Below are 23083 nucleotides of genomic sequence, written 5' to 3' on the forward strand. Positions count from 1 at the left end.
GACATGCTACCGTGGCATGACGACATGCTACCGTGGCATGACGACAATGCTACTGTGGCATGACGGCATGCTACCTTGGCATGACGGCATGCTACCTTGGCATGACGGCATGCTACCGTGGCATGACGGCATGCTACTGTGGCATGACGACAATGCTACCGTGGCATGACGACAATGCTACCGTGGCATGACGACTTGCTACCTTGGCATGACGGCATGCTACCGTGGCATGACGGCATGCTACCGTGGCATGACGACAATGCTACCGTGGGATGACGACAATGCTACCGTGGCATGACGACAATGCTACCGTGGCATGACGACATGCTACCGTGGCATGATGACAATGCTACCGTGGCATGACGACAATGCTACCGTGGCATGACGACAATGCTACCGTGGCATGACGGCATGCTACTGTGGCATGACGACAATGCTATCGTGGCATGACGACAATGCTACCGTAGCATGACGACATGCTACCGTGGCATGATGACAATGCTACCGTGGCATGACGACAATGCTACCGTGGCATGACGGCATGCTACTGTGGCATGACGACAATGCTACCGTGGCATGACGACAATGCTACCGTGGCATGACGACATGCTACCTTGGCATGACGACAAAGCTACTGTGGCATGACGACAATGCTACCGTGGCATGACGACAATGCTGCCGTGGCATGACGACATGCTACCGTGGCATGACGGCATGCTACCGTGGCATGACGACAATGCTACCGTGGCATGACGACAATCCTACCGTGGCATGACGACAATGCTACCGTGGCATGACGGCATGCTACCGTGGCATGACGACATGCTACCGTGACATGACGACAATGCTACCGTGGCATGACGACATGCTACCGTGGCATGACGACATGCTACCGTGGCATGACGACAATGCTACCGTGGCATGACAATGCTACCGTGGCATGACGACATGCTACCGTGGCATGACGACATGCTACCGTGGCATGACGACAATGCTACTGTGGCATGACGGCATGCTACCTTGGCATGACGGCATGCTACCTTGGCATGACGGCATGCTACCGTGGCATGACGGCATGCTACTGTGGCATGACGACAATGCTACCGTGGCATGACGACAATGCTACCGTGGCATGACGACATGCTACCTTGGCATGACGGCATGCTACCGTGGCATGACGGCATGCTACCGTGGCATGACGACAATGCTACCGTGGCATGACGACAATGCTACCATGGCATGACAACAATGCTACCGTGGCATGACGACAATGCTACCGTGGCATGACGACAATGCTACCGTGGCATGACGGCAATGCTACCGTGGCATGACGGCAATGCTACCGTGGCATGATGACATGCTACCGTGGCATGACGACAATGCTACCGTGGCATGACAATGCTACCGTGGCATGACGGCAATGCTACCGTGGCATGACATGCTACCGTGGCATGACGACATGCTACCGTGGCATGACGACAATGCTACCGTGGCATGACGGCATGCTACCTTGGCATGACGGCAATGCTACCGTGGCATGACGGCATGCTACTGTGGCATGACGGCATGCTACCTTGGCATGACGGCAATGCTACCGTGGCATGACGGCATGCTACTGTGGCATGACGACAATGCTACCGTGGCATGACGGCATGCTACCTTGGCATGACGGCATGCTACCTTGGCATGATGGCATGCTACCGTGGCATGACGGCATGCTACTGTGGCATGACGACAATGCTACCGTGGCATGACGACAATGCTACCGTGGCATGACGACATGCTACCTTGGCATGACGGCATGCTACCGTGGCATAACGGCATGCTACCGTGGCATGACGACAATGCTACCGTGGCATGACGACAATGCTACCGTGGCATGACGACAATGCTACCGTGGCATGCTACGGTGATATGCTACTATGGCATGATGACGCGGAGTAGATAATAGTCCCTTGGTCCATACCAACACGCACGGAGGTGGCGCCGTGCTAGGGGTGCAGGCGGTCCCCAGTACACATCGGGGTTAGGGACCGGAAAGTTACGACTCATAGCCAAATGACGTCTATCATAAAGGGGAATTTTCCCCCCATGAGAATACAGTAACTAGCAAACAAAATACGTGCGGTGCGTGTACACCACCTGTACTATACTGTACAACACATGATGTACACATATCGATAACCAATTCTCGGTTAAAAAAAAAAACCTTGAAACAGTAATCACACTTATCAAACGCTTAATTGAAAACCCTTGTGCAGCCCTGCTGTACACTTTGAAAGTGTTCCTTTGTTTAAAATAGAAAAGTCGTCGTGACATTTTTAAGCAGTGCATCAAACTGATAACCATTTTTTAAGTGAAAAAAAGCAAAGAATCTTTAACAGCACCTTAAAAAGATTTTATCTTCACCTTTAATTTGTATGATCTTACCGATGAGTGGATGAGTTGCGACGAAATTTTGCAATGATGTTCCACGCCAATTACGAGCACCTTTAGGTACGCACGCGAGAGAACATGATGGGACTGAGAAAATGGCGGCGCATGCGCGAAATCTGAGTTGTTCAGTACTTCTAAACCCCCCCAACTCCCCAAGAGCCGAGTCGAAAACAATAATCGTCACTGGTGTTGGCCGTGAGCGCGAATCGAAGTCCGGGTCGTCAGGCTCATAGCGCGAATCCAATCCGCACCCCACAAAGGACGATGTTTTCGACTCGGCTCAACCGAACTGAGTCGAAAACGAAGCGACGACGCGTATTATTTTGGTACATTTTACGTCGTGTGTTCTTCAAAAAGTCAGCGGGAAATTACATGGGCTGAGCGTACCCTCTGCACATCAGGTGTCGGGCCAATGTTTCTCTCCCTTTGTCGTCGTTTTGGCTGAGGTTGCCCGCTCTGGTGCCTGGGAAGAAAACCAACGGCGGAGAGGTCTGATGTCGGGGCAATTGAGCAGCGTGTATGTGTGTGGTCTGCTGGGGGTTGTTGGGGCGTGCTTGGTGGATGGGCTTTCTTTCCCAGGTGGCTGCCCTGCCAGGGCATTACACACCTCTCACTTTCTAAACTTAAATACAACTAAACTATTTTTTTTTACTAGATAAGGCCCCACTGAGCAATTTTTCAGAAGTGACCTGGCCACAAATTATAGATCATCGAAGTGGCTTAGCACATGGAAGTTTATATCAGCCAGATACTGTACTCTAAACGCACGTTGATTCTAAATGTGAAGGGGAAACCCAGAGGAACCGGGGAAGAATCCACATGCAAATTCCAAATATACAGCAGCCATAAGAATCGGGATCGAACCCACGACCTCCTGTATACCAGGCGAGGTAGTTAACATCTCACCACCGTGACCCACAATCGCCACGCTTACCACTAACACCACACACCCATTACACACACAAACCACTACCACCATACAGGCAGCCATCGAGAGAGAGAGAGAGGGCGGGGAGACTCACCAGTAGTGATACACATAGAGCAAGAGTGAATTAAATAACAAATGGTCAATTGATTTTGCAGTATAATACGCCATTATCATAGCCATATTTTTTCCATTCTAGAATGGGTTTTTTACGTTTATAAAGTGGCGCGTTAGTCATACCCTAGAAATAAACTAGGGTATGACTCACCACGGAAACACATCAGTTAGTACACCACTCTACAGGCTTAAAATTTTGATTTAAAGCTTTCGTGACTGCAGGGATTCATATTCTTGGTGCTTTCGGTAAAGTCACGTAGAAGGGAAACAATAAAATAATACAAATATAAAACAATACAATTCTCACGACGTTTCGACTGCAACACAAGCAATCATCATCAGGTGTGAAAACCACACCTGATGATGATTGCTTGTGTTTTATTGTTTTATATTTGTATTATTTTATTGTTTCCCTTCTACACTCTACAGGCCTTGTGGACAAATGTTCTTCTTCAGAATTTGTTTGAGCAGGCAAATGTTTACTCCTATTTCCATTGAATTATTCCTCAAGCCGAGTAATGTTGTTAAACAGATGCATGCGCATGGCATTACAGTTCAGTGCACTCTAGGAAAACGGTTCAGTGTAGAATACAACACAACAAGTACGAACCTCAAGCTCCATCGTGAAAGATGTTGGGTGTAATGTAATGGATCTCTTCTTTGCTTTCAAGTTGTGCCGCGTTTCTGGGCATAGCACACGACGTTTTGCCTCCACGCACCGGGAACTTCTCCGGGAACTGAATACAGTATGTGAAAGATATTGGTCGCTTGACGATTTCTCTGCAGCATTTTGAACTACACGCAGCACAACCCACGAATGTATCGGGAGGGCTGTATGCAACACAACCACGAAAACTACACACAGAAACAGAAAGATTTCTAGTATAAAAAAATGAGAATAGGTTTTACACTTTTTGGCAATAAAACAGGAGGTATTAAGATGTTCAAACACCAAATGGATACCGTTTGCAAGGAATCAAGCCTGTATTAACCACACGTAAATGCGGTGAACATGCAAACAAAACATGCTCTGATAATATATGCGTTGTCTTTGAAACTGATTGGCCTATACCAGAGGCAGCCTTCTTCATGGCCTCGTCTTAACGACCAGTGTCAGAACAGAGATCTACAAAAGGCGAACAGTTCGAAGACAATGCACGTATCAAAACTGTTATAGCTTGGGGTGAGCCGCTATATCATGGGATACAATTTTTTTCACTATGGTTTTCTGTATCGACACAAGCACTGCTTCCCCCCAATGTTCCGTTTGGAATTGATAAAAGCTACCATACTGCATCTACTTGACTACTGTGACATCGTGTATTGATTCCATCTATCACTCGGCCTTAAGATTTACATTGAACTGCCCATATAGGACTCACCAATGTGATCTCTACATTGGGTCAAACTTAACATCTCTTAATGTTCGACGGCTTGTGCACCAGATCTTATTTATTCACGATGTACTTAAAAAAAAACCGCAGTCTACCTGCTATATCTCTTCAGTTTCAAAGAACAAATTTGACCTCAGGTCTTTGCTCATTTACCAGCTCCACATTCCCTATTGCCGTACAAAAACTGGAGGAAGGGCCTTTGCTAATGATGCCCACAGGGTCTGGAATGCTATTGCCAATAAACTGCAACTTGAATCGCTACCAATGATATCTTCTCTCAAAACTGCTCTAGAGGAGTTGTACACCCCTAGCTGCCACTGCTATTCATTGGTGTAAAATAAAATAAAATGTTTCGCTCCAGATGACGCTGCAAAGTATTATCTGTATTTTGATTTAGCATGCTGATCTTAAAGGTGCATTGAAAATTGTTATACTCCGACTGATGTTGCTGTTGTTGTGGAGTAACTCATGCAGCCAGCTATGGCTCTAGGATTTGGTGCCACATGTTATTACGTAGTTTATTGGAAAAATTCGGTCACAGTCCCAGTGATCACTGTTACGTTGCAATTATGGCTTTAGTTTTTTGTGATTTCGAAAAGTGTTTTGGTTTGGACATGTTTGTTTTGTTGTAGTACAGAGTTAGACTGATGGCCTTAATCTAAGTTTTCTTGTGGTTGTTGTTGTTTGACTTGCATCCCACTGAGATTTTTTGCACACAGCGTTGGTGTACGTTGCTTTTTTCAGGAATATTTTGCTGTTTTTTTCATGGATTTTCTGTTTGCACAGTCACATAGTCACTTTAAGATGTTTTTCTTGTTCGTGTTTTAGTTTTTTTGTTTGTTGTGGTTGCACCCGATTCAAGAGCCGAATGTCTCACAGGACTATACCAAAATAAATAAACTGAAACTGAAAAATGAAAAATAAGAGTAGGTTTTAAAACAGGAGCTGATAAGATGTTATAACAACAATTAGATACATTTTGCAAGAAATTAAGTATGAGTTAACCACACACAGTACTTGGGGTGAACATGCAACCAAAAATATTCCTGAAACATTATTTCGCGTGGCTCATAGGCTTGTGGACAAAGATATTGCCGGTTACAAATTAACGGGGGAGAGGTTTTTTTTGTTGATTCAGAGATTGATCATGTTGTTACCCTCTCACGACAGTGCATTACACCATGAGTTTAGTAAATGCCCGATAACCTTGTCAATGCACTGTTGCATGAGGATGCAGAGACGAAGTCGGCGCATTGAAGTTCGGTAGTGAAATCAATTTTCCTGCAACGCCCTCTGCTGCCCACAAGGCGAAGGTCACTGATGAATCAGAATGTATATGTAGTTGCACGGTTTGATTCACGTCACATCACTTCATTGTAACTATACATATGTATAAAAGGCATATGCAGGCACCGTGTTTGTGCTACGTAATAGCATTTACTCACTTAGATCGTGAGGTATTTTGAGGGTCTTATAAACCCATCGTGTAACTTGAGCGACAGAAGGAAACCAGCATCTTTCTTTGTTCCAGGTGAATGAGAATCAAGGACACCGGGCAGACGGCCAATCACAGAGCCGTTGAATGTCCCAAGGTCATTGGAGAAGCATAATCGAGGGAAAACGGAGAACAACGTATTTTTCGCCGAGTCCTACAGTTTTCCCTCCACAATTAGAATCAACATCACACGTTTATAGTATTTGGCTGCTATAAATCGCCACTTCGTTAAGCTGTCATTTGTAATAGCCAGCTCGCTTCTGAAAAAGATCTACCGTAGATAGGGGCCATCCATAAATGACGTCACGCACCTAGGGGGAGGGGGGTCAGACATTTGTCAAAATGCGCAACTTTAAATAAATATAGACAATACTTCTCATTAATTAAATAGACTTTTTATGAATGTTTTCTCCTACAACATCAGAGTGCAGCACAACATTAAATACGCACTACAATGACAATAATGTAGAGCGATTTGAAGCATGTTTTATTTTTTTTTGGGGGGGGGGTAGAGCTTTGTGACGTCATGTTTGAGGGGGGTCTGACTTTTTGTGATGCCGTGTGACGAGGGGGGAGGGGAAACGTCCAAAATCGCGTGGCGTCATTCATGGACGGCCCTATAGATTCAAAAATTAATTGTATAAATAACAAAAACCACGACGTTTAGATCGCAACACAACCGACTGTCATCATGTGGAAAGGGGGGGGGGGGATGCACTAAAGGCAAACTGTTTTTAAAGGTAAGGAAACATCACAGCCAGTTATGAATTAAACTGGTTGATGACGTCCTTCCAATTATTGCTGAGTTTCGTTTATAATTTAGTTTAAATATGCAAAACCCTGCATGTACGTTCATATGCCCTCTGTCATGATCGTGATTTCGGGTTTAATAAAAAAAATATTTATTTAAAAAATATGTACAAAATTACGGGTGCATGCGCACCAAGGCATTGCAGACATGGCTACAACAAGGGTGTTTTCCCAACTTCATTCCCATGAAGTTGGAAAAAAACGCCACGATTAACGCATGCACGAGTGCCCCCTATCGTCTGTATTAATACCCAGCGTGTAATCCCTTTACGGCAGGTGGTGGGTTAGTGGCCAGCCCAAGCCGCAGGGAATTGTCAATCGCTCACCTACTCAGTGGTTCTCAATCGGGGGTAGGCAGACCACTGGGGGTACATGTGGCAATGTCCCAGGGGGTATGTGAGGTGTTTTATAAATGTGTGAAATTACTGTATATCATACGTGAGAGTCAATGGTGAATCAATCACGTATGAATCTGTCAATATTAAATAACTACGATAACATTTAAATCCATATGGTAACTCATTGATCGTAAACAATGTAGTTTACAAGAGTAACCAGCCAGCGAAAAACATTGCTTCACGTATAATTATTATATATTTGTTTAATTCGCTTGCAATTACTAGCGAGTAAGGATATCTCACAAAATCGACAATTTGTTAACATTATGATGTTCATTATCCATACATTTATTTCTCAGAACCATGTTGGGTCAGGCGAGGGCAGTACTCGCTTGAAACTAAATTCATCAAGGGGGACAGGGGGTAAAAAATTAGCCAAACAAGGTTGAGAACAACCACTGCCCCAGGCTACTTTAAATTACGAGCAGACACTTTTGCAAAAATTTAATTCTTCCAGTCTTTAAATTAAAATATGCAAATTATAACCTTTAAACTGTGCAATAACCATTTTTATATTTTAGGCTCCCCCCCCCCCCCCCCCCGTATTGCTACGTAATTACTCGGACCCGCCGCCAGGGGTGCTGTGTTAACATACAAGCGGACACCTGATGGGATCACTGATCGTGCATTTATTGGCAAATCAAAAAAAGGGGGCGTGTCACACGACGCCGTACAAACCAATGGGATTACAGTAGAAGCCCTTTTAACGATGGTAATTGGTTCCACCAAACCAGTCGTTAAGCGAGTAGACGTTTCCAAACTTGACTTGAAGCCTCCGTGACTGTAGGAATTACTCTTGGTTCTTTCGGTAAAGTCACGTAGAAACAAAATAAATTAAATAGAATACGACGTTTCTATTGCAACACAAGCAGTCGTCATCAGGTAGAACTAAATTTGAGAGAGACAAAACACAGACACGGAGACAGAGACAGAAACACAAGCAGAGAGAGACAACACAGAGACACACAGAGAGACACACAACATGGACACACAGAGACCCAATTCCTCTGTGTCGTGGCCTTAAATCGAGAGAGAGAGGGGGTGAGGGAGGGGCAGAGAGAGAGGTGGGTCTGCTGGAGCAGAGAAATTAGCATATGTGTCGTTAAAACCTGCCACCACCCGACACAGCCAACTAGTAAGGGTTGTCACGTAAACACAACATGCCAATTCATCACTAGTACAGCACACGGGTGTGTTGGAGAGCCAAACCACATTTACAATACAACTTTTCGCCAGTAATGACAACTGGCTTCATCAGGCGACAGCCAGATTTGTGGCGAAATCTTACTTATATTGAAGCGTAGATGTGAGGACCACGCTTCTGCGCTCTTGCACAATGTGGGGAAGGGGGATTACTGAGGCAATGCACATTATGCGTGTGCATTACGCCAGCCCTTTGAACTTATCATTCCTGTTTATTGTGTGTATTAAAATAGCCCTACCAACAGTAATCCCTATTGAAGTTCGCTGCCCTTTGTAGGCATGTACTTAAATAATGTATTATTTATTCTAGATTTGAAGCTTTCGTGACTGCAAGGATCCATACTCTTTGGTTCTATTCGTGACTTTACCGAATAGAACCAAAGATAATGTATTATTTGATGATTCTCTTCCAAATTCTTGCTGCTTATAAGGGCCGGTCGACTGTTCTGATGCCCCGCGAGGACTACGATAATAAAATCAAAGATTTACTCGATGAAGGTACCTCCCTTAAAATTAAACGAGACCCAACCAGCAACTTGGAACCTAAAACAACGGCAATCATTGCCAAGTCATGCATTCCCAAAGAAGAGTAATACCTGATCAAACCAAGGGCATCAAAACCACCAAGACTTTATGGGCTACCAAAAATGCACAAACCTGATGTCCCATTAAGACCCATAGTTAGTACAGTAGGATCTGCCACGTACAGATCAGCACGAAACAAATACAGCCCTCCATTGGTAGGACCTCTTCATTCATAAAAACTCTGAACATCGCGTAAATATAATTAAAGATATTAAGCTTAACCCTAATGGTATTCTCGTAAGTTTTGATGTAACCTCTCTGTTCATGAGCGTTCCGGTCAACGAGTCAATTGAATTACTCGACACTGGTAACGAACAAAAGTTTAGCCAAAGATATGCCAAGTCGAGCTGAACACTGTCTAAATAACACTTACTTCTTGTGGCAAGGTGACTTCTATAAACAAATAAAGGAGCAGCAATGGGCTCTCCATTGTCTCCTGTAATAGGGAATTTGTACATGGAAGATTTTGAAACAAAAGTGTGGGAGTCGGAGTGATGGTTTTAGGGGTGGGGTGTTTCTTTGATTGGGGACTTGCGGGGTGGGGGGGGGGTGTTTGTGTGATAGTGGTTGCACGTGTGTGGGATTGGATTAGCTCGAGGGCATGGGGGGGGGAAACTCGTGGGTATCCCATGCTAATTAAATTGGGGAGGGGCCCAAGGGTGTGATTGAATAAAAGGCCCCGCCGCGGGGCATTTCATTCTGCTCCTTGGCTTGTTCTAGGCAGCGCCTGTGCTAGAGATGGGGACTGAGGCGGGCGAGATGTATTCCACTACTGATCCTGCTCAAAGTGGTCTGCTGATCCTGCTCGAGGTCGCTGGGACTGACCATGCTCGGGGAAAGGGGACTGATCTACTGAGTGTTCTGTTTCAGAGCCGGGCGATGCTTCGGGCGTGCCTTCGGGGTTTTGCTCAGCAGTCTTTTCCCCCCGCCCCCACCCCCAACGTTCGTGGTGGAAGAAGTCGGTGAAGCCGTGGTCGTCGGGTGGTTGTATGACGGTGTTGGTTGTGGTGTTACGAGGGTTATTTGGGTTGGTATAGTGGCTTGCGATGTGTGCACTCCTCAGGGGAAGTAGTAAGCCTGTTGCCCTTTGACAATGTAAGATTTGTGTAGAGATTGAATTCTAAGTAAACTCTATACATTTGGAATATACCGGCAGTGGTCTTGGTGATATTCTGCACACGGTCATTTCGGACGTCGCTTAAAATAGGAGCCCAAGCATAATTTAAATAACAGTGATGCTAGCTAGGGTTATGGATGCAAACTGAAATGCCCTAAAGCATGTCCCAAAAGGACTCGCTGTTACAAAAAGCAATCGCTTCAAGCATACTAAAACCATATGCTTGGTTTAGATATGTAGATGACATATTGGTGGTCTGGCCACACGGCAAAAATACACTGAACGCATTTCTTAATCATCTCAACCCGCAAAACCTATCCATTTCAGTTAACCGTGGAAGTGGAAGCTGACAGAACTCTACCATTTCTGGATATTCTGCTCGGATGGGGTCGTAATGGTAAACTAAGTGTTTACCAAAAGAAAACACATACTGACGCCTATCTGAATGCAGTCGTACCATCACCACGCACATAAATCTGCTCTTATCAAGACGCTCATTCATCGAGCTAAGAAAGTGTCAGATAGTGACGGTCTGATAAGTGAAATTCAACATTTTGAAGAAGTGCTGCAAATGAACGGTTACAATGATGCACAAATCAACAGGGCATTGAATACCAAAATAAAATAACAAGAGCATTGAAACTGCCAAAGCAATTAAAACGATCAAAATACTGTACATTGCGGGAGTAACTGATAAACTAGCTAGATGCTTTGAAAAACAAAACATCCGAGTCAGATTTGGCACGGTACATCAAATACAAATTAATCTGGTACAAAATATGTATTACAGAAGGTGTGTACATGATTAACTGCATGCGTGGTAAACAGGACGAATGATCAGCACGAAACTAAAAGAACATCAGAGATATATAAAATTATCCTAAATACAACAAGGACACAATTGATTTTGATAATGTTGAAGTTGTGTGCAAAACTAGCTGCTACTGGCCAAGACTAATTGAAGAATCTATCGAAATAAAAAATAACTTTAACCGTTCAGATAGCTACCGCCTTAGTGCTGCGTGGAAGAGAATCATCAAATAATACATTCTTTAAATACATGCCTACAAAGGGCAGCGTACTTCAATAGGGATTACCGTTGGTAGGGCTATTTTAATAAACACAATAGACAGGAAGGGCAAGTTCAAAAGGCTTGTATTATGCACATTTCCGGAATAATTCCCCCCCCCCCTCACATTGTGCAAGAGTGCAGAAGCGTGGTCGCCACATCTACGCCTCTATATAAGGAACGAACGAAACGGTAAGACTTCTCCATAAATCTGGCTGTCGCCTGATGAAGCTAGTTGTTATTACTGGCGAAACGTCGTACTCAGATTGTAAATGTGTTTTTTTGCTCTCCAAGACTAGTATGCTGTACTCGTGACGAATTGACGTGTTCTGTTTAGGTGACAGCCCTTACTCGTTGGCTGTGTCGGGTGGTGGTGGGTTTTAACGGCACATTTACACAATCTAACCCAAAAACCTTTATGGAAACAATGCCCCCAACGCTCATCAAAGGACGTCGCTGATTGGCCGAGGCCCGGTCAGACCACTTTGGAGCTCGCCGATTTTGTCGAAATTAGCCGTTGCAGGCTCGTTGTAAGCCCGTTGTTGAAAGGGGAATGGTCGGTTGGCGAACACGCTGGGCTCTATGGAGGCCTGTCGTTAAACGAAAACAATGCCCCCAACGCTTTAGTCGTTAACAGGGGTGGTCGTTAAGAGGGTTTCTACTGCACTCGATCTATGGGTCGACTGGGAATGAATAGGCACAGTGAGTAACCCTGTATTTTATGTTTGTTTACACCCCGTTTCTATTAAATTGAAGACTTGTTTTCTGATGTCTGTTTTTTTATCTTAAACGTGTTTTATAAGTGACCGATTTGATCTAAACTTTATTCAATCGGTGCAAACATCAAATTGCATGTTAAACATGCACTTCTTTTGCACCATAAGTAGCCAACTGTGCTCCTCGGCAGCGCGGTGCATATCTTTTTTTTAAACAGAGGCCTTTGTTAATCTACAGCTGGATGAAGGTCTCGCCTAACCTTCCTCACCTCTAATTCACCATCAGCATAATTAGCCAGGGTCTCTCCACTGCTGGATGAATGCCTCACTCCCCTAGCCTCCGCTCTCTTTCTAATTCACCATGAGCATCATCAACCAGGGTTTATCCACGGATGGATGAATGCCTCACTCCGCTAGCCTTCTCCCCTCCGCTAATTCACTATCAGCACCATCAGCCAGGGTATCTCCACTGCTGAATTAAGGCCTCCCCAAGCCTTCACTAATACACCAACTGCAGCCATGATCTATCCAACGCTGTCTGATTAGCCATACTTCACTACGCTGACCAATGCACTGGCCGCCACTGTCACCAGTGGCCTTTGGCAAAGTACGCCGGGGCTGCTGTTCTTCATCACGAGATCCGCAAGTTCACAGAACCACGCTGAGCTGGCACCAAGGAGCTCTGCCCCCGAATCGCCCTCGCCCCTTCAGCGCTAGGGATCCCTCACAGACTCTGCACCAGGGCAAGGAAAACCCTGGTGCGTGCGCCCCGCGGACACGAAGGCCGGCACGCGGCGCTGCAGGTGGGCAGTGGTGTGAGCGCTGCCCGATGGCACCACCAGCGTCCTATTTATTGACGCAGAGTGGCGCTCCGTGCCACTCGGTCAGGGAGCCGATTTCCACCTGGGGGTCACCCCATGGAGCACACGGAACCCGTGCCATGCGTCTCCAGCACCGCGCGCCGTCTTTACCACCACGACCACCATCTGCGGGTGAGTCGACAGCTTCAGCTGCTCGACTGTCTCAACCACTGCTCTGAAAGTTTGCTCTGTGAGGGCCCCGTGCTGTGCCTGTCGCCTTCAGGATTGGCTCTTGCTTGAGAGAGTTTCTCCTCCTGCTGTTGTTTTTTTCTTCTTTCTGAATTGTCTGGAACCAGTAGAGCGGACTGCTGCTTGTATCATAACCTGCGATCTGTGTTTTTATCCCATTATCACTCAACCAATCAAACTGACTGATACTGTAATCTCATCCATCACACACAACACACCCCTGTACTTTATCAAACCATGGCACCATCCATATTGTTGACTCTTCCTCGAGTCTACAATATTCTCCAATTTCATATCATCGTGCGTTTCATAAGGCCACCTGTCACTTGTACCTGGACACTTACTCTTAGGCATTTCTCTACTTATCAGAAAATGCCATTTTGGACTGCACTCTATTACTACATTATAAAACGAAAAATATGTATATTGTTGATTAGATTGGGTGTTGATACCCATATTGGTCCCATTAGCACCAAATATTCTCCATTACTCACCTGTAACTCAATATAGTTCAAAACAGAGAGTAGCCAGAGGCAACTCATAGTGGTGTCTTGTTGAGGGCGCAGAACGGAGAGAGTAGGCAAGAGCGAGGATCCAGCCCAGGTCTCTATACTCTCACCAAGAATGCTGCCAGCTGAAGCTTGAGTGCTGGCTTCCCAGCTGAAGTTCAGTGGAGCAGATGTGCTGTCCAGTCGTGGGCTCTGAGGACTGCGTGTGTCAGGATTGCATAGCACCATAGGCGCAAGTGAAGTGCTGACTTTACGTCCTATATGTGTGGCCTTGTGGTTGTATTTATCTAGGGTGTGTGGCACGATTTGAGGTGCTGCTCACATCTCCATTTTTGTGTTTTTGATTGTTTGGACTCGCTGAATGAAATTTTATATAAGATCGGACACTCACAGAGTCAAGTTTAAGATGAAGTAGGGCATCGCAATACATTGGTTTTATATGCACTCACTGAATGAAGTGTAATACAAAATATAACATAATAAAGTTAAATATGAAGTTGGAAATCGGAATGCAATGGTCTGGTATGTAATCAAATTAACTTTAATAGAAGATCTGACACTCACTGAATCAAGTTAAATATAAATATTTGTATCATTTCATTGTTTCCCTTATATGTGACTTTACCGAAAGAACCAAGAATATGAATCACTGCAGTCACGAAAGCTTTAAATCAAAATATAAAGTAGCATATTGTAATACACTGAATCGTAGCGATTATAAAAGCAAACATGAGCATACGATTTCTTCATGAGCATAAAACGGACATTTTTACACTGCGACTTTATATAGCAGTCTGATCGATTAGACATTATATATATATTTTTTTAAAACGTCAAAATACCGTCATTTTGTATGCTCCGTGAACCGCAGAATGTATTCTATATACAAGCGACCCCGCACCTATGATCTAATTGGTTCCTGGACAACGGTCGCAAGTCGAGCCGCTATAAGTCGAACCCTTATTTCCCATAGGCGCAATGTTATAAATTGGGGTTCCGTTCCTGGAAACCCATTATATACCATACAAATACCAAAATTAACCACGAAAATAAAAGAAATAACCCTAACGAACATTTACTAAGTAAAAACAAACTTATTTGAAAATCCGTAAGTACTTTTTCTGCATGTGCATCACATCTCCTATTCCCAGATGTAGCAAAAGGCGAAACTTCTAAATTTGAAGAGAGTTTACAAAGTGAAGGGCGTTGGGAAAGAGATGTTGTGTTCACTCATGGAGCAGCTGCAGACTGTCGGGCTATACTGTACATACGCATACGGCAAGATAACAAAGCAGCGTCGGTAGCAGTCGTTAGGCGGTTGTAGATACGAGTTTTGGTCGTTACCGTGGGAGTCTTAATTAAGATAAGAAATGCCGTAAAAGCGGGGGGTCGCAAGTAGAATGGTCATAATTCAGGGGTCACCTGTAAATAAATAAATTAATTAATAGCCATGTATGTAGATCCACATTGTAAAAAAATCACTTCAGGTGATTTATAAGATTTATTGAAAACCTTTGCCCTGGCGAAAGACCCAAAGTATAATAATGAACTAGTCTAACATTAAAACTATTTTTTTTCATGAAGGCTGCCCGATCGACTTTAAGATGACTGCTGGATCGACTAAGGAGAATCCATAAAATTATCCTCGATTTACAATCCACAAGACGATATTGGGGCAAAAAACGCCCCTTCAGGCATCACCACGCAAACATTCTACTAACAAAATTTCAGAGTCATAAGTTCAACCGCCGTGCAATAGATGGTGGTGGCATCTACATCTGCAGAACATAAAAAACAGTGGCATCTACATCTACAAGAGAGTATACAAATTTAAAAGCCATTCCCCGTGTTTAGTTTACATGCCGTATAACATGTTTGAAATTAACAGGAGTAAAATTGGACTTACAAAAAAATCAACTTACGAACAAACCTCTGGAACCTAACTCGTTTGTATGTAAAGGAGTACCTGTACTTTCGTATTACAGTGCCTAGGTGGCAAGATGTTGACGACCTCACCTGATATGCAGGGTTTTGTGGGTTCGATCCCGACCCTGATGCCTGCTGTATATTTGGAGTTTGCATGTGCTGCCCGTGATCATCTGGATTTTTCACCAAGTCCACCAAGTTTTAGAAACATGCATTTTGAATATTTGGTTGCTATAAATTTCAACGTAATAAGCCACTTCGTTGAGCTTTTATTTGTGATAGCCAGGTTCCTTCTGACAAAGATCTATACAGCTCAGTGGACTTTACCTGATAAAATAAATTTATATTTTGCCTTTATTTGTTGTTTCACTTGCATATGCATATATTCCTTCAAACCCGGCGTTGTTATTTTCCCTGAATTCCCCAGTGACCTCACTCTTTCCATCATGCACTTTGTTCAAAGTTTCCCCAGGGTGTCCAGCACCTGCTTTGCCCTCTTCTCAATCACCTCGGAGTACTTGAGCAGGTTCGTGTCTTGTATCAGCTCGGAGCTACTGGGGTAGTTCCATATCTTCTTCCACGACTTGTAGTGCTGCACCACAGCCTCGGAATCCTGCACTCTCTTGATTCCATAGCCTGGCCTGAGAGCTAGGACCTGGTGGACATCGTGAAACTGGACACCCCTTGGCTGCACGATCGTCTTGCTGGCCAACTCATTGGGGGGGTAGGTAACCTTCACCACGTGATCCAGGATGTTGGTGCCTTGGGCTCGGTAGCCGGAGCGCGAGGTCCACAAAGCCGTCTCCACCACAGGGAAGTTGTGCATGCGGAAGTAGTATGCGGATATTGTGGGCTCGTCCAATTCCTCCATCATCTGGGTCCAGTTGTACCACTTCCTGGGAACTACAATCTCATCCACGTCATGCATAGTCAAGTACCGCGCCCGGTACATGTTCCTGTACATGCAGTCGTTCATGGTAGCAATCTGCCCGTAGTAGTGCAAATCGCCCGGGTCGACATTGATGTTCCAACCAGTGGACGGTTTTAGGAAGTCAGTGATGGGCCACTGCAGCACGTTCACGAAGCCTGAGCGCATGTAATGGCGCAGCACTGCATCCATCTGTGGGCTCACACTTGAGTTGTAGACGGTGACAAAGCTAGCTCCCAGCAGCCGGTAACACTCCATGCTCTGCACAAACAGCAGCACGTTGTTAAAGCTGTTGAAGAAGGTGGGAAGGCATACGCCAAAGTGCTGCTCAGGCAGAGAGGGCTCGCGGTTCTGCACAGGCATCAGCACCGAGGAGGTGGAGGTAGAGGTGTCATCGTCTTGCCCCATGACCACTAGAACAACATGACTCGGAGGAGTTACTCCTTTGGGAATGCGGCACAGGAAGTTGAAGACGGCGTACTCGAAGGAGTAGTGGTTGCTCAGCATGGTGGCCTCCGCACTCACATTGGCGCACCGCGGCGAAGGCTCCTCTTGCCAGTAGACCATCCTGCAGGCAATTGCCACGTGCTCATCCAGCGTTCTGGTCGGGGCCAGGGCGAAGACGCGGATCAGGTCGTGGCTGTCTTCGCGAACATCCAGGTATGCCGAGAATGCGAGAATCTTTGTGGAGCCAACCCTGTGGAATCGCACGTCTGGCATGGATTCTCGGTACGTGTCAGGAGCACACGTGGGACTTTTTGGGTGAAGCTCTGGGCTGAGCTGGGTCACCTGGGGCAAGTGCAGGAAGCCAAGATGTCCAACCTGGCATGTGGTGAAAAAGACTCCGTAAGTTTATCATCGTCATTACACAGAAGTTTATAAACATTTTGTAGCAACTGGTGGTGGTACGGCTGAGTGGTGGAAGAATTGCCTATTGTTTCAGATATTGTGGTTTGAACCAAGCGGTATCCCTGGTTAACACGCGATTTATTCACCAGAAGATGTGAACTTCTTAACATTAGACATGAGAGCATGACATGAGATGTCTGCATTCCTTTGATAAAAAAAAATTGGCATATGTGGGCAATATATCTAAGCTGGTGAAGCATTCTGGTCACAACAGAGAATGTTTCTCCAATCTCGGGCAACTCTCGTAATCATTACTCAAGACGAAGGTATTACCTTTCAGGAAACAAATTAAGCGTACAAGTGTCCAAGTTGGCTCGTTGCTTTGTTTTGTGCCAACAAGAGACAACTCTGGCTTGATTGCGCTATGCTGAAGGAAGTTGGAGGTCATCTAATCGTGCATGTTCGTAAGACATGCTGCTAAGGAGCCACGAATAGGAGCGCCCTCCCTACCAATACAGCTGCGTAATGTTGCTGTAGGAATAGTAAGGCGTTTTGATTCCAATGTAAAATAAATCTGACTTTTCATTTCATGTAATTGATTAGGATTTGTGGTCTCATTAGTACCACAGTGGTGGAGGTCGTGGGTTCGATCCCAATCGTAACGCCTGTATATTTGTAGTTTGTATGTTCTCCCCGTGGTCACATGGATTTTTCTCCAGGTCCTCCGGTTTTTCCCTCCACATTTACAAACGTGCATTTCGAGTATTTGGCTGCTACTGTAATGGGTCTACCAGGTGAGGATTGAGACGACACACTCTTCTTTATTTTTCACACAAGCTCGCGCCGCGTGCAACCACTCCACTCCAAATCCCACCAGGAAGCGCTCCAATTACCCCGCCTCATGCGGTGACATCACCACTTTTTCCCTGGGCGTTCCCTCTCTTTCATGCACCGCATTCTCTTTCCTTCATGACGTTATCTCAAGTGTTACCTGAGATCCCGTAGGTATTTCTACCCCTGGATTGCGTAAGTATTAGCACTACACTCCGAAAATGGCTGCTACTATAAATGATTCTGACCCTGATCCTGCAATAGATTTAGAGTATGCTTGTCTCTCTCACCCCGTGGTCGTGTGGATTATCTTTTGTCACGGTCCTCCGGTTTTTCTGATACAAATTTAGAATCAACAGCGTTTAAAGTATTTGCCATGTGATAAGCCATTTCTTTCAGCTATCATTTGTCACCTGGTCGTTTCTGAAAAAGAGCTATAGTTTAGAGAGGCTTATCTGAAAAATAAAAAGCTTAGTTTAGCATAATCCGGTCGAACTTTATTTGATACAAGATCAGCCTCTAAATATTGACCTCGATTACACACAATGTGTGCTCTGCCTGTCAAGTATGACTCGAATCGATACAATGCCACGTCGTCACAGCTTATACAAGTCTTCAAACGACTGCGCATCATGCCATAATCAACCGTGTCAAAAGTCACCTATTAGAGCTAAATGGACAAGAGCCGAGGCTGAGGCACAGTGACCACTGACCAGGAGGTTTAATACCAACCATAACGACTACTTTTCGATTTAAAGCTTTCGTGACTGCAATGATTCATCTTCTTTGGTTCTTTCGGTAAAGTCACGTAGAATGAGAATAAAATAATAAATTGATAAAATAAAATAACACAATAATATTCTCACGACGTTTCGGCCACAACACAAGCGGCCTTCACCAGACAGTCTCGCCCCCTTCAGCTGATGAAGGCCGCTTGTGTTGTGGCCGAAACGTCGTGAGAATATTATTGTGTTATTTTATTTTATCAATTTATTATTTTATTCTCATTCTACGTGACTTTACCGAAAGAACCAAAGAAGACATAACGACTACTGTTAAACTACAGTGCCTACACCGAACACAGATTGACAAAGTGTCTAGAAAAAATATCAACCATTGTGCTTTAAGATCCGTAATGCACATAGCCAGATGCTCCAGTAATTTAGACACAAAATTGTAGATTGAAATGTGGAAATGGTTTCATAAATGATCCCAACTGCTCCAACCGTTTTAAACACAGGTCGTCTAATGACACGTTTAATCCCAGGGTGACATTGCCAAGTCACAATTGTACATTTTTAATGCGGGCCAAGTGGTGACTCAAGTTCAGTGCCACATTGATGAACTGTGTATCACGGCCAGGAATGCAATGGACAGATCATTGGTCGCATACCCTCTAGTATCTGTAAAACCGCCATACTTTGTGTTTCGTTTTGTGTTGCATTTATGTTCATGTATATATCTGTGTTGTGGACACTGACCTGGAATCGGGATGTGAAACCCAAGATGAAGAAGATGATGATAATAAATGGCACCAACAGTTTCCACTTCCTTTTACCCTCCATGGCGGAGTGGCAAGAGCGATTATTGTTTGTCCTTAGGATTTGACAGGGTTCTGAGAAAACAACAACATTAATATAATGTTATGATTGCTATGATATGACACTGTGGAGAAAGGGGATTTACTATAAGAGTTATTGTAAATATTGTGCTTATGAGTGTAGAACAAGGGAAAGGGTTAACCCATAAAACCACTCCTTATGAATGGCCGCTAAAATGGTATAAGCCATATTTCATAACGAGTCACAAGGCGCTTGAAGACTCAAGCAGCCATCTTGAGACACGAGGTCTTTTCTCGAAGGAGAATAATTTTAATGTTTGGGCCTGAGGCCAGTTAGTTAGTTGTTACACCGGTTGTATATTGGAGAGCAAACCCGCAACATTTACAATTTGAGTACAAAATTTCACCGGTGATTACAACCGGTGTGCTGAAGTTGTCACCAATTGGCATGTTTTGTTTAAGTGACACGCCTTATTAATAATGTTTTGTGTCGGGTGGAGCTGAAATTTACGACACATTTACATTTACACAATCTAAGACAAAAAACAAACACGTTATTATGAACAACACCAGTCGCGGAAGCCTACGTGTTAAACCTCCAGATGTCTCCGATCGTTTTCAGTACAACTTAATACGTACGGCGTCCATTGCATAACGCACGACATGCATGCCTGAAAACCAGTGCGCAAGGTGAAATGGCGCTGCAAGAAGCTCATTTTCCTTGAGACATTGTGCATTTGATACGCGTGGTTGTGTTACTGAACAAAAATGAAGCATCATGTATTTTCATTGTTTTATCCCTGGATTTACAAAACACGTATGAATCTAATATTTAATAATAGTAATGCAATTAACATTATAAAAAAGAACTGAATAAAGATTTAGAGCTTTCGTGACTGCAGGGATTTATATTCTTGGTTCTTTCGGTAAAGTCACGTAGAAGGGAAACAATAAAATAATAAAAAATATATAAAACAATAAAATTCTCACGACGTTTCGACTGCAACACAAACAGTGGTTTTCACACCTGATGATGACTGCTTGTGTTGCAGTCAGAACGTCGTGAGAATTTTATTGTTGTATATTTTTTATTATTTTATTGTTTCCCTTCTACGTGACTTTACCGAAAGAACCAAGAAAATAACTGAATAAGGAGTTTAACAACAATCAAAATAAGTTAACACTAAACAGATTACTACTGCATAATAAACTTTTTTTTGGGTTAGAGCGCGTAAGTATAAATGTGTCATAACCCTCCACCACCCGACACAGCCAGTAAGGTTTGTCATGCAAACAAAACATGCCAATTAGTTACTACTTCAGCCAACCGGTGTGTTGGAGAGTAAATCCACAACAATTACAATTTAAATACGACGTTTCACTGCTAATTATATCAAGCACCATTGTGCAATTTGCCAGAATAGTGAAACTTATTCACCTATCTTAAATGGAGCACGATGACGCCATCACTGTGAGCAAATCAGATACGGACATCAGAGGAGTCAGGGGGGCGTATTGTAAATATATAAGAATCGATTGTTAATAACAGTTGAATAACATGTGTTGCTTTTCAAGGAATGCAGTTGTAAGGTGTATTACTTAATAATACGCTACCAGGTCGCACAAAGCATGTAGCCGTCAGAGCGGTTAAAATTATTTCTATTTCTCGAAATTTCAATAGATTCTAGACTTAGTCTCGGCCAGTAATAATTAGTTTTACACAAAACTTCAACGTTATCAAAATAAATTGAATGTTTTTGTTTTGCAAGCATATTTTGCAACTGCTGACAGATGTTTTTTGAGTATTTCGTATTTTTCTGTGTTCTTTAGTCTTACGCATTTACCACACGAGAAATTAATCTGACACACACCTTCTGCTGAAAACTTTAGCCATTCATTTTTAGTACAAGATGCTCATTTTGGAATGTTGTTTACCGTGCCAAATCTTACTCAGATTTTTTGTTTTTCCAAAACTCTAGCTAGTTTGTCAGTTCTGGCCAAAAAACAGATGTTAAGATGTTCAAATACCAAACAGAAACCTTTTGCAAAGAATCATGCCTGCAGTAACCACGCATACTTGTGGTGAACATGCAAACAAAAACATGCTCTGGCAATATATACATTGTCTGTAAAACTGATTGGTCTACACCAGAGACAGCCTTCTTTAGGACCGAGTCTCAACCAGTGTTAGACCAGGGAGACAGCACATAGACAATGCAATTATCAAAGCATGAATAGCTCTGGTTGAGCAGTTACATCTATGGGACTTGTTGCCAGTATCACCGGAATTTAGTTTTGTAACTCATCAAAGTTTGCACTCATTCAGGACACAAGGGAGAACACATTCCTAAAGATACTATCATTAATCTAGCACACTGTACAACTGCTTTAGATGAAAAAAAAATGGACAACTGGCTTCGCTTACGGTGAACAGTACATAGATATCGCTGCTCTCCCCGAGCTGTAGATGCTCTGATAAGTGCATTGTCTTTGTACTGTTCACCGTTTGGCATTCTCTGTTCTAACACTGGTTGACACTAGGTCCTAAAGAAGGCTGTCTCTGATGTAGACCAATCGGTGTCAAAGACAATGCATATACTACCAGAGCATAGTTTTATTTGCATGTTCACCACAAGTATATGTGTTTACTACAGACATGATTCATTGCAGAAAGTTTCTGTTTGGTGTTTGAATATCTTAACACCTGTTTTATTTCCAGTACTTTGATACTGGAAAGAAAGTTACATGTTGTAGTTTGTCAGTTACTCCCACAATGTATGGTATTTGAATTGCTTTAATAACAGCGTCACTTTCAGCATTATTGCAGTTCGATCTTGGTTTGGCATTCAATGCTCTGATTTAAAACTTTAGTGACAGCAGGAATTCATATTGTTTGGTTCTTTTGGTGAAGTCACGTAGATAGAAAACAACACGATGTTTCGATCGCAACACAAGCGGTCGTCCGCTTGTGTTGCGATCGAAAAGTCGTGAGTTTTTTATGGGAAAGGCTTTCCCACCTGATGACGGACGCTTGTGTTGTGCCCGAAACGTCGTGATTTATTTTGTTGTATACCTACGTGACTTTACCGAAATAACCAAAGAGTATGGATTCCTGCAGTCACGAAAGCTTAAAATCATGTTTAATCTCGCTGCTCAGACTTTCAC

The 23083-nt window shown here is 43.8% G+C and overlaps 1 protein-coding gene across 1 annotated transcript in view; it reads right to left on the bottom strand.

Annotated features, from left to right (window-relative positions):
• Positions 1-14341: 14341 nt before the first annotated feature.
• Positions 14342-23083, bottom strand: part of LOC116957487 (beta-1,4-galactosyltransferase galt-1-like) — a 28474-nt gene continuing 19732 nt past the window's right edge. Inside the window, exons 2-3 of the mRNA XM_032979663.2 lie at positions 19839-19972; positions 14342-17499 (exon numbers count right to left, since the gene is read on the bottom strand). Coding sequence (XP_032835554.2) covers positions 16207-17499; positions 19839-19922 — 1377 coding nt within the window. The 5' untranslated portion in view covers positions 19923-19972 and the 3' untranslated portion in view covers positions 14342-16206. The remainder of the gene's footprint in view (positions 17500-19838; positions 19973-23083) is intronic.

This window comes from Petromyzon marinus, chromosome 75 (genome assembly GCF_048934315.1).
Source record: "Petromyzon marinus isolate PM22_M1 ecotype Great Lakes invasive population chromosome 75, UKy_Petmar_22M1.pri1.0, whole genome shotgun sequence".
In the NCBI taxonomy this organism is placed as follows: Eukaryota; Metazoa; Chordata; class Hyperoartia; order Petromyzontiformes; family Petromyzontidae; genus Petromyzon; species Petromyzon marinus.